We start from the raw sequence: 14,101 nt of genomic DNA, 5'->3' as shown, positions 1-14,101 counted from the left end.
GCGGTGAAATATCTAATACAATTAACTCTTATGCCAGCTTAGAATGGTATCGAAAAATGATTTTTTTATATCGTTAGTTGCAGTTAAAACCATTAATTTTACTCTTAATATATCTTATCACCTTTGCGCTTACCAGCTCCAGATGTTTATATTTAAATATATATAAAATTCCTACAATTATTAAAATACCATTAGCATTAAACCTATAATACTATCATTAATCTCGAGCCGTATTCATGTGCGTTTCGGCGTACACGCAAAATTTAACCTCCGGCTCTCTGTGCCTTTGCGTTAACTCTGGAAGTATGACCACGGAGGCGGTAGATTTGCCGCTTTTGACACTTTTGCTGTCGCCTTCGTCGCGACGTTGCGGATATCATGAGGCGTCGGCCAGAGCGGCGAGCTTATCGTCCGCCGGAAAGCGAAAGCTCACCTCGGTGGCGGACGTGCACAATTGCGATGAGGCCACCGAGTGGTCCGGGTGTTTCTCCTCGCCGGTGTAATAGCGCGCCGTGCGCCGACGGATGTAGCACAAGCCGGTCACGATTAGAGCGACGCCTGGAAAATGAAATAAATTTTAAATGGTTTATTCAAAGTTTGATCTGTTGTACTTAATTAACACTTAATGGACGTGCCGAATTTTGCTCAGGGTTTTTCAGGATTCCGGGTATTTTTTAGAGAAATTACAAAACATAAAATGGATTGAATAGCTGTAATTGCAATGAAATTATTGAATTAGGGTAGAGCGGTACTTAGAGGTCCGCGGGTAAAAAGGTCTACCACCAATATCTCAAAAAAAAGGATATTACATTAAGTAGCATATATAAATGCACTGTAATAATTCAAGATAGCACTGTGATGTGTGATCCTGTAACTACATCAATATTGCCAGTAATTTTTTTCTTTTTTTAATATTTTTAACAGCAATCAGAACCTTACGTCCTATGAGCGTTGGACTGAAACTTCTCCTTACTTCCTATTTTTTAGATGGTAACCCAATAGTTAATCCATCCATATTCAATGATTTTGTTATTAGAATTAATCTAATAGGGCTGACTTTTTATTGGTGCAGCAATGCCGGGCAAGGGCTATTTTCACTTGGTAACATATTGCTATCTATATTTCCAAGTGAAAATCGTTGTCACTGCTGCCTGACAACAGGCTGCTCGAAGTGGGTATCGAACCCGGGACCTCTGACACAAGTCCTGTCGCTCTTAACCGCTTATCTACGGGCGAGCCCTGCCAGTAAATGAGACTACATTCTTCTAAAAACGTAGACGTATATTTGCATGTTACAAGTAGGGCAATTTTAGAAGATAGTAACAATATGAGATTTGCTCCATATAATTACATTTATGCTGGAATTGATTCTGACTTTCAATGTGCTGCTTTACAAAAAGATGTAAATAATTGGAGTGATGTAGGAGATTTTAATTGGCTCTCTAATGAGCCCTCTCCAAATTGGTTCATAATGGAAGAAAATGCAAGAATTAAACAATGGAATGTTTTATAATAGCTTTTTTTATTACAAGATATTACAATTTTAATTTTAATGCAAAATCAGTGAAGTTAAGAATTTTTCAATAACATTATTTGAAAGTAGAGGGAAAAAAATGTATAACCAGTCATCACCTTGATTCTTACCACGTTGCTATCGAGAGATAAATGGCAATATTTGAAAATCCGTAACAAAAGTATTTTCATTCGTTTTTCGTTTTTTTGATCGTGTGCACTGTTGCTTAGTTTACAAGACCTTAATATAATATTTAAGTGTACGATATTTAATTGTTTTACAAGATGTATTGATAATTTTAGGTAAGATTCAACAGTTTCTTTTATATAACCTCTATAAAAGTTTACACCTGGGTGGGTTATAAAGGACCAACTGAGCATTTACCCTGGCAAAGGTGTAAAAAATGCTAAATTGTGAATAAAAAAGTATATTAAGTTAAAAAAAGATATTTTGCAAAAGATAAATTAAATAAATTGTATTTTAAACTCTGCTGATGAATATTTCTGACGAAATACGAGATCAAGATATTTACAGTATTATCTCTGCCAAAAATGCACACATGAAGTTCATATATTGCATTCGTTGAATAATGTAGCTATTCTTTTGTAAACTCTATTTGAAATTAAAATAAAACATTGGCAAACTGTTTGCCCTCTGGCCGTCTCAATGGTAAAAAGGACCAGGATAATTTTTTTTGAAAAATATTAGATAGGGGTTTAGTCTAACAATGAAAAAAAAATCATTAAAAATTTGACAATGTGGCGTTTAGCTCCTGATTGCGATGTCACCCGATTTAAGGCGATGATTGATTACACACCATTTTGGCCTCTACTTTAAAATAGTATCGTCAAAAAACTCAACTTTACATGTTTTTGAGATAATGGTGATGGAACTTTTTACTGGCGCACGTTTTAGCCCCTCTTTACCCTATTTCTTATTGTTTGAGTTTGTGCTTTATCAAAAAACATTCACCTTCTTGCAGTGAAACCTGACAAAAATGACAAATAATAATGACAATATTTATTTGCACTTCTTTCCTTGTCTTTTCTATTAATTGGTGTGATGGGCAATAAAAATAATTTGTAGTAATATCCAGTGATACCATAAAATAACATACCAATGTATTTAACATAAAGAAACTATTGCAAAATGTCTAAACTTCAAGAAAATCGTAGATCTACATGTCTACGTTTAGAAAGTCAGAAACGAAAAATCTGAATCCGGAAAGCCCGTCTGTTAAGTGTTAAGATATACATACTAAATAAAAAACATCTACTTTATGATTGTAAAAAGTGTGTTCTTTCTATGTGTGAAATTATTTCTTTGGTTTTCTAGAAAAAAAAAAAAATTTTACTTTTGAAGCTGTAATTGATACAAATTTAATTCCGTATATTTTTAATAAGAAAATTGCTAATTACAAATAAATTTAAAAACACATTAAGATCAGCTGTAAATACGTTTATGCTGATTGTGATGCGATATTCTTTACTAAAATAAAATCATCTTATTATATTGTGACTTAAAAAAAATCTCATATCTAATTTTGTATGCTTTTGACTCACATACAATTGCTGTATAATTAATGAATATAATAGTTTTTACTGCCATAAAAAACTTGAAAAAATAACATATTACAGATAATTGCACAATTATAAATATATACAATTTACAAAATAACACATTTAATTTAACATGCAAGTAGGCATTTTTCTCGTCCTTTGCAGTCCCTCAAAATGTAACTATTTTTGGTGTATTTATTTACTTGTATATTCTTATGCTGAATAGAATTGCATATTTTGAACATAGAAAATATCATAGGCACAATTCGGAAAATCTAGGTGTAGGACACAATTCATTTATATTGTATAAGCGTATTTTTACTTTTATGAATGGACAAACAAGATAACTAATAAAATAGATTTTTTTTTGCATATCTTAATTTGTAATTTTCTATACATACCAAAAAGCACCAACGGTATTCCAATCGCGACATACGCTCCAAATGGACCGTCTCTCCTGATGAGTTCAGTACTGGCAGCATCCCTTCCTCCGGCCCCCAATGTGCACCAGCCGAGATCTGATTCTTTGACAGATGATAAAAGTTGTCCTCGTAATATTGATGGACTGGCACATATCGGATCGTCCCACCTAAGAAAGAATACGTTATTAAAAATCTATAAAATCTTCACCAATATGTTTTATAATAGTAAATATAATCGGCATGAAAATCATCTATTACCAGAAAAATGACGTATTAGAACAATTGTTGCACGAATTTTACGTTTTATAATAAAAATAATCTTAATAAAAATGATCTTAAATGATCATAAAACAATTAAAATGTAACTTTGAAAAATAATATTTTCATGACTCTATACAAAATTTGATATCTGATAGATATCAAATATCATTATAAAATCAAATATAAATATCAGGAGTCTTAATCAAATCGTTTATTTATTCAAATCGATTCATATATATCGTTTTAATTATATAGTTATAATTGCAATAGCTTCAATATGAAATAAACTAGTGGTATAAGGCATTGTGCCTTAAGCCGAATCGCTGAAACTTGATTTAAATGGAATTAAATGTTTTCAAATATATTATTATAAATACTGTAACTTTTATTCTTCGTATTGTATAGACAAAATATAAGAGCTTATAAATGATGACGCTTAAATATACACGAAAAAACGCTTAGTAATAATAATAATTTATTTTTGTTAATCAAGACTTTAATGTCTTATTTACAAAATTGATATGTGCAAAACAAGAAAAAATACAAAAAATACAATAAATTGAATTTAAAATGAAAAAGTTAAAATAAAAATAAAATAAAAACAGTAATACAAAAATAATAATATAAATGAACTATGACGTGATTGGGCTAGGTGAAAAAAAACGCTTCATAGTAAGTGAAAGATAGTAGCATCATTAGAAACTATTAATGAATTAATTCGAATGTTTTTTAAAAAATCCATAAATGTTCAATAAACAAAATCCACAATTTTTTCTCGTAACTAAAAATATATGTGATGTTTGGTGGGGGAGAGGGAGGGGTAATTTCAAATATCATCACGTATTACCAAAGGGGAGGGGGTTCCAAAAATCCTTAAAAAATCGATCACATGATTAATGGACGCTCCCTAAGATAGTCATATATTTTTTGCAGTTTAGATCCAACGTACAATGGAGCAGCATTTATACATAATCATTGCAATTCATTAAATATCTTGTTTGAAAACGGTTTTAATTTTTTATTTGAACTGTATTGTATTATATATTAAATATATAATGAAAATATTAATATAAATGTTATTATAATTTACATATTTTATATGAGATACATTATCTAAACAAGGGAATCTCGATAAATCAAGGTGGCCGCGTGCGCGAATTTTGAAGCCTACATTTTCATTTGTTTGCATAAAGGCAAAAAATTAATTCAAAGTACAACATAAAGTTTTAAGATGAACAGTAGAGATGAAGCTATCAGAACGAGGTTTTGAGAAAATTGAGATATCAAGGTGTATTCGCAAATGATTTTGAAAACGGGCAGGAGATTCCAAACAAAATTCTCCTCACTTCAACTCCTGTCAAAAGAAGAGAAGTGGATTCCATTGGCGGTGGCGATTGTGGAATGAATCAAGTAGTAAGAAGTTCCATGATAGCTTGTAAAACTGACCTTTCACAGGAGCAGCAAGAAAATCAGTCAGCTGGTGATTGGAAGTGAAAGTATAAGAATTGAGGGAGGGAGTTACATGGAGGTGTTAGCTGCAAAGATACACCTGGAGCATTATTTCTCCAAGTTACAGAAAGAATAAGAGAAAACAATTTTTCGTTTGTTAGTTTATCAATATTTGATGGAAAAAATATTTCCATTACTCAGTATTTGGAGAAGTAAACGATATGACTACTTATGTAATAATTTTACAAAATATCCGATAATTTTATTAAACCTTAAATTTTATTTTAAATTCTTTTATTTATTCTACTTCATACTTTTATTTATTTATTCTAGTCATTTGATTAATATGCGCACCTTTCTATTGAATAAATTGATTCATTTAATTATTATTAGGTAGTATAATTAGTATACTTTAATATTTTAAGTTGGTTAATAATATTACTTTTATCAATAATTTCAGTTTATTAATAAATAATTTACATTTAATAATTTGAATGATTATTAGATATTCAAAAATTAACTAGTGGTCCATGACTTTGTGCCAAGGCTAATTGCTGGAACTTCCCGTACCAAAATTTTTTTTTTTTTAAATAGCATTAAAATACTTTGAAAACTTTGAAGAAATTGAATTTCTGGGAATTTTGAAATTTTTGAATAAAATTGACTTTCTTAAAAAATTTAAACTTGGTTTTTATATTAGGTTGTCAAATATCTCCCTTCCGCCTTTTTGTATTATAAACCGATAGCAAAAAAGCGGAAGGGAGATATTTGACAACCTAATATTTTGAAAACTCTTTTTCAAAGCAATTGCGATGCTTTATTGCTGCGTAGAAACAAAATTATAAGCGCGTAAGCGACGCGTCGCAGTATAACGGGTTAAAATTTAGAACGGAACCCATGGAACTAAAATTTTACTTATTATTAAAATCTCTATAAAACTTCTGATAATTTGATGTGCATATGTCTAATAATCATTTTTGACCTCGAAATGACATTTTTTTGTTTTTTTATTTGATCTCGGAAACCGCTAGACCTGCCATTCCAAAAATTTAATAGTTTGTTCAATACAAATAGAATGTTTTTATCATTCAAATCAAAACTAAAATACCATTTTTAGCCCGTATTTTTGAAACAGCTGATACTGCTTCAGCCTAAAAGTAATCAGTCTCCTTATCAATACGAACAGAATATTTTTTAAATTATTCAAATCGGTTGATCCGTGTTCTCGAAATCGTCCACGAAAATTTCACACACACACATACATCCATTTTTTCTAAAATATGTCAAAATGTTCAGAAACCTTTGAAACGTAAAGAAAAAGAAAAATTTTAATTTTCGATTACAAAAATTATATCTTATTTTAATACAGACGGTTACAGTAAGGATATAATCGCATCGCATGTGGATAAAATTGATCTTGGAAAAAATGATTTTAATCATGCTTAAAACTGAATCGTTAAACTATGCATATAGATCGTTTTCACGATAAAGGGTAAATTTGAAATACAATATTATTCTTTCACATCATTCCGGAATTCAAACGTAGAACATATCGTCAGCGAACGCATGATCGCATTATGCAACCCTTAATGATATCTTACTGAGATATCACGTAGCACATAAGACATTTCTTGGGATTGTTTGAATTCTTATACTTGCACGGCACGATATCTTCCATATACAATTTTATTATCCTTTGCTACTCCGATCTGTAAAGTATATTTAGATAAAGATATCCAAGACCGTTGCTTGCAATAAAATAAACGCGTTCAGCGAAGCTGTTACACGGTTCAACGAGCGATTTCAAGCAGCACATGCCATCGAAAATATGCTGGAAGAATTCTTTTGTTAGCTCCGGTTAAGATTAGCAAGGGAGATGAGTAGAGTCTTCAAATTTTGTAATGGAAATTTTACGATGGAGCTGTCAATCTTAGATAAATCTATAGCGAAACTAGTGGGGCGCATGGCATCGTGCCTTAAGGCAAATTGCTGGAACTTCCCGTACCGTAACGAAATATTCAAGGAATATTAAATGTTTGAAATACATTATTATAAATACTATAACATTGTCTAATATTTATAAAAATTATATAAACTGAATTACAATGTTAAAATTATTTATTTAGAGTATATAAGTCAGCTTTAGAACTTTAGCCAGAATTAAAATTAATATCTGCATTATTTTCGATATAGAAAAAAAATGTTAAAAAAATGAAATAATCTTTTTCTCCAAAAGCAATTATTTTGTTTTTTGAATCATTCAAATCGGATGCTTAGTTCTCTCAAAAACTGCCATTTTTTCCACAATTAGCTCGGTACCTCCAAAACGGCTGAACGTACCTTTGCCTAAAACTAAACACATCTTTTAATCAAATCGAATGTTTTTTTGGAATATCAAATCGGATACTCCGTTCTCTCAAACCGATTTCTATTTTCTGCACTTTTTGCTCCGTATCTCCATAACGGTTGGACCTGCCTTTGCCAAAAACTAATCAGCATATCTTCCTATCAATAGGAATTGATTATTTTTTGAACCATTCAAATCGGTTGGTCCATGCACACAAAACACACACACACACATCCATTTTTTCTGAAGTATGCCAAAATGTTCAGAAACCTTTAAAAAGTTAAGATATGCAAACATTTTATTCTTTGATTTTCGACCCATTACTATAACTACCCTACGGGAAGTTAAAAAACAGTTAAAGTTTTAAAATAAACTAGTCGTGCATGGCATCGTGCCTTGAAGCACATTATAAATTTTGATACAAAACCCAAAAAAATTGAAACAAAATTTTTATTATTAAAATCTCTATAAGATATCTGACAACCGCCAAATGGCATTTTTTAAACTTTTTTATTGGATCTCCTAAAAAAAACGCCGCCTTGCAGTGGAACGGTTACACATTATAAATTTTGACATAGAACCCAAAGAAATTGAAACAAAATTTGTACCCATTATTAAAATCTTTATAAGATATCTGACAACTGCCAAATGGCATTTTTTTAACTATTTTTATTGGATCTCCTAAAAAAGCTCCGCCTTGCAGTGTATCGGTTAAACATTATAAATTTTGGTACGGAACCCAAAAAATTAAAACAAAATTTTGTACCTATTATTAAAATCTCTATAAGATATCTGACAACCGCCAAATGGCCATTATATAACTTTTTTTTATTGGATCTTCAAAACCGCTAAACTCGCCTTCCTAAAAATTCAAATTTTGCGGACGCTCGGTTCTCTCCAAAATTGACTTGCTATTTTTGGCGCTTTTTATAGGAATCGAATGTTTTTTGAATTATCTTAATAACTGAATCATCAATACACACATACACATATTTTTTCTAAGGTATGCCAAAATGTTCAGAAAACTTTAAAACGTAAAATATGCTAAAATTATCATTTTCGATTGTTTTGGCGTTTACTATAACTTACGGAAAGATAATAATTATTTACGTATTATTAATTGATTAGGTTTAAAAGCGTTATAAGAGTATAACTTCCCTAATAATCACAAAAAAAAATATTGATGGGCTTATAAATCCTATAATGAGAACAAATAGTACAAATGAGTATAAATGCCATAAAATAAATCATATAGGAGCACAACATAAAACCACAATAAACATGAATGTTTCCTAAACTTTAAATAATATGTTATAATGATTATATCCAAATGCATGACCATTATATAAAAATATGTAAATGTCCTACTAGTCTGTGTTATGCAAACATTTAAATTCAGATTAGTTTTGCTAAATATCTTCTGCGTTCAGTGCCAAGAAAAACGATTTAAAGTTTCTACTACTAGTTCAGAAATTACAATCAAATAATTTGAATTATGCAATGTATCCAAATTATATTTCATTTTTAGTTTTCTGATTTTGTTCAGTTTGTGGTATGAAAAATATGATTCAGAACACGATATGAGTAATACTGATTTGTTACGACGAGTGTCAAGGATTTGCATTGATCTATAAGGTAGATGAATCAATTTTTTGCCTTAAAATTTTATTTTGTAGAGAAAAACTGTTAATCTGATGCACATAACCTATTTATATTCATATGCATGTATTAAAAAAGGGCTATTTCAGTATTACAAACTGACACTCCAATTTTATTTATTTGTATAGACTCTAGTATAGAGTATAGATGCAAAGACGGTTTGAATTCGAAGACAACAGCGCGATTCATTATTCAAATTCAACATTCAAATAAATATTTTTTTGTCCATTTTTTGATCAGCAATAATTTTATTAATTCACCCGTTAGCTCGGAGAAAAGTAAATTAAATGGTAATTTAAACATTTGTCTATGTAAAAATACTAAAATATTGTCTTTAAATACGGTAGATTAGTCATAAAATGCGAACCGTCGCACCTCCAGGACGGTTGTGACAGGCATAAATATAGATTGAAAAACAATATGGCTATAAACCAAAATGATTTATAATGGATTTGTTTTCAGAAATATGTAACACATTACAACATAATTATTTAAACAATCACAAAACTTTTAAATATAATATAACAATTTATTATAACATATTTTCTAAACTAAGTTAACAAGAAATAAATTTAACTATACTATCACTTTCCTTCTTATAAATGATGTCACCATCACGACTAGTGTTACTATAAACTTCTTCTTAAAGTCAGTCAAAAATGTTAATTAATAATTATCAGTTAACTAATCAATCAAAACTGATATCTAGTCAGAATCATCATTACAACTGTGACAAATGTAATAATGACTATCACCTGCGCATTTTACGTGGAATCAAAAATCGTCCCTTGAATCTCGATCTATTTTACGCTACCTCTACTTTCAGAATATGAGCTTCCACAAACCAGACAGAATATTTCTTTTCTAGTATTGCTTTTTACATCAAGACATTAAAAACATCACAACCATGAATTTGTTACAACCGTACTCAACCTCATACTTTTGGACACAAATCATCGTATGATCGAACTATCAACAAAGTAATTTATCTGTATACAAGTAACAGTTATTATTAAAAAAAACGAACGGAAAGACATATTTTTGTTTCTTTAGAAGCAAAGCGGTCTACAGATCTTGTTAATGTAGGGTGCTGACTACGGTTTATACAAAAACCGACATTTCAGAAAACCGGTTTTCGAATTCTAATTTCACTAAAAAACCGGTTTTAACCGGTTTTCGAATTTTATATTGAAAATAACTTTTTGCCCGAATATTCTGTAATTTATCCGCAAATTTAGTGTAATTTGACTGAATTTATTTATTGTTCAATTTTATAGATAGTAAACAAAACTATTTTAATTTTAATTAGTAGAACTAAAAAATAATAGTTTATCTTGATTAAATAACTTTGAAAATAATTATTTGTTATTCATGCATCATTTTCACATATAAGAATGAAAATATTGTTATGATAGTGAAAGGAAAGTTTTTAGAATAAATAAAAATAATACATTTCTAAATTAAAAAAATCATTAAATTGAAAAATAAGAGTAAAAAAGTATTAGATTCATGTTGACTTTTTGATATCAATTTTAGTTTTAAAAACAATTAAGCTAAACTCGGGTATTGTCTATTCCGAGAAATTTTAATTAATTAATTTTAAACATTCTAATTGTTTTTTGTTTAATAAAATATGATTTCAAAAAAACTGAGTACGTCTATCGAATTGCTACGTAGATGTGTCCTTTGTTTACTCACAAAATTTCCTGAAATAGAAAATACTCTCATACTAGCGACCAAATTGTGCTTAATTATTTTTAAAGTCTGATATAATAATTTTTTGTTCTTTAATTTGTGGCTTCTAGGGTTTAAAACTCTTTTTTTAAGTTTGAGTACTGAAAGTTACTTCATCAAGAAGAAGTCACACTGATTTAAATTAATATATACACTGGTATAAAAATCTAAATTAATATATACAAAACATTTCAGGGAACCATTGCAGTCTTATAAGATATAAAATGTTATTGAACCGATATGATTTCAAGAATCAAAACGCTTTCATCTATCTTTTATATTTGGCTATATTTGTCATTTTCTATTTATACAGCGAAAAACGACTTTTTTCACTAAAAAACGGTTTTCTAATCTCATAATTTTGCCAAAAAACCGGTTTTTGAAAACCGACAAACCCTAGTGCTGACTCAATGCAATAATGGAAACTTGTTTAAACAAACAAACTTCATCTTCGTCCCTTTGGACCCTATCTCAAAATCAGTATAGTCTAGCTGTTATGACGACTGTCATTACCTTACCCAGTCTCCCCTACCTTGTAGCATACTAGTCTCGTGAGATCGATAGTCGTGTACCAATATTTGCAACAATTTGTTTAGTGATCGCTAACAGTAACAGTAACAGTGATTAATTTCGATGCGATACATACCTGTAATGGGGCCCAATGAGGGAGCGCACGTGACACATGTCGCACTGCCACGGATTCTCCGCCAGGAAGACCCGATCGATCGCCGTGAAGCGTTGCGATAAACGCTCCTCGATGCCGCGTAATTGGTTGTGACGCAAATCCAATTCTTCGAGCTTGGACAAATGCGCCAGGATCTGTATCGGGATCGCTTGCAATTCGTTGTGAGACAGGTCGACGCGCTTCAACTTGCCGTTCTCTTCGAACAGACCTGGAGAGGAAAATGCAATTAGCGAACGTACGTTGGTACGAGTGGCTGCGGTCTCTGGTCGAGACTCGGGACTCTACAGATGTACATTATATTGTTATACTGTTTTGATCATATTATCAACGTGCAAGCGAAATAATTATGTAAACATTTGTTTATTCGATTCTATGCAGGGGTGGGGTCTGAGGAAGGAAAGAGGTGACCGAGGGCAATTTGTGTTATTTGGATTTTCAACATATTATAAATATACTTTATTATAGTTTAAAACTTGGTTTATGGGTATTATGGAAAGGGTAGAACGGGGTTTAAAGGTCCAAGTTTTCATTAACACAGAAATTCAAATTTTTATCAACACTGTTCATAAGTTTGGCTTTGTGTGGATGAAAAACTGAAATGAAACATTTTTTTTTGTAAAAATTACGAAACAACAAATATATTTGCTTCAAATAAACATTTCAGACTAAAATAATTGGTAAACTAGCTGTAAATGAAATTCTGTCTTAAGGCAATTAGGGCATCGTGCCTTAAGGCAAATTGCTGGAACTTCCCGTACCGCAATTCAAAATTCGAATAATTTTATATAAAATAATCAATAATAATAATCAATAAAAGTTGATCAATGATTTGAAACTTTTAATAGAATTTTGAACCATATTAAATCATTCTATCTTAAATCATTTACTTTGAAATATTTTGGAAATTCTGACTGCTTTAACTGCATAGAGACGAAATATCAAAGTGCGTAAGCGCCGCGTCGCCGTCTAACGCGTAAACATTGGTGCGGAACCCATAGGAATGTAAACAGAATTTATACTTATTGTTGAAATCTCTATAAAATATCTGATAATTTGATGTGCATATGTCTAATGTTCATTTTTGAAAATCATTTTTTCATTTATGCCAAATGGCTCATTTTTTTTACTTTTTCCTCCATATCTCCAAAGTCGTTGGACCGGCCTTTCCAAAAATTTGAACAGTTCTTCATTTAGTCAATACATCAAATGTTTTTTGAATTATTCAAATCGGACGCTCCGTTCTCTTAAAAACTAAGTTACCGTTTTCGGCACTTTTTGCCCCGTATCTTCGGAACGGCTAGACCTGCCTTCGCCAAAAACTAATCAGCACGTCTCCTTATCAATACGAATCGAATGTTTTTTGAATTATTCAAATCGGTTGATCCGTGTTCCCGAAATCGTCGACGAAAATTTATATCCGAACATACATACACACACGCACATACACACACACACACACACACACACACATACATCCATTTTTTCTAAGGTATGCCAAAATGTTCAGAAACCTTTGAAATGTCGAGAAATGCAAAAATTTTCATTTTTGATTTTTTTGCGATTACTATAACTTGCCCTACGGGAAGTTAATAAAATGAGAAAGCCGAATAAAGTATACATGTATGCATATCCATATGGCATTTTGTATAAATATTTAATTTTATTCGTTTTTTTCTCATAATTTTTTTAAGATATTCTATAAAAATAAATTTAGATAAAACTTCATTAAAATTTCTTTATTTTATATATATTAAACCATAAATCAATTATTATCTGAATTAAATAATAAAATAGATAACTTTTTAATTGTGGGTCAATTTAACCGAGCCCGGTAGGTATAGGTACACACGAATTGTCGATAGGTTATTTAATTGTTTTATAAGAAGTTTTGTTAATTTTAAGCTAGATTTAACAGCTTTTATTTTATAATAAAAGCTTACACATTTGTGGGGTAAAATGGACCAACTGAATCTTACCTTGGCAATGGTATAAACAATAAAAATAAAGAATAAGAAAGTAAATTAAGTTAAAAATAATCAATTTTTCAAAGTATAAATAAATAGTTATACCACCTCTACTGATAAATATGTCTGACGAAAAAGCAGATCAAGGTGTTATATACAGTATTATCTCTGTAAAAAATGTACCCATAAAATTTATATTTTGCACTGAATGAACTTTGCATGAATAATGTAGCTATTATTTAGTAAAATTCCTTTAAAATTAAAATTAAGACATTATACCTATTTACCCCCTGGGCGTACCATTTTACACTGTCTATGGGGCACAAAGGACCAGGTGACATATTTTTGAAAAATAGCAAAAAACAAATTTTAGTACAATGATGAATTTGCTGGGAGTTTTATAGTCGTTTGTTTGAGATGTGGCATTTATTGTGATGTAATTGTAATTGGTTTGGTTTTCACAATATATTAGCTCAAAGTCAAATTGGACCTATGTGCACCGCCCTAC

At 30.4% G+C, this 14,101-nt stretch overlaps 1 protein-coding gene across 1 annotated transcript in view; it reads right to left on the bottom strand.

Annotated features, from left to right (window-relative positions):
- Positions 1–376: 376 nt before the first annotated feature.
- Positions 377–14,101, bottom strand: part of LOC113375150 (insulin-like growth factor-binding protein complex acid labile subunit) — a 38,403-nt gene continuing 24,678 nt past the window's right edge. The window contains exons 4-6 of the mRNA XM_026615100.1: positions 11,591–11,837; positions 3,474–3,661; positions 377–558 (exon numbers count right to left, since the gene is read on the bottom strand). Of these exons, the coding sequence (XP_026470885.1) occupies positions 377–558; positions 3,474–3,661; positions 11,591–11,837 (617 nt within the window). The remainder of the gene's footprint in view (positions 559–3,473; positions 3,662–11,590; positions 11,838–14,101) is intronic.

Source organism: Ctenocephalides felis, unplaced genomic scaffold (genome assembly GCF_003426905.1).
Source record: "Ctenocephalides felis isolate EL2017-DRISC unplaced genomic scaffold, ASM342690v1 CF-g0.4_SCAFFOLD_01886, whole genome shotgun sequence".
Lineage (NCBI taxonomy): Eukaryota > Metazoa > Arthropoda > Insecta > Siphonaptera > Pulicidae > Ctenocephalides > Ctenocephalides felis.
This window is presented reverse-complemented; position numbering and strand designations above follow the sequence as displayed.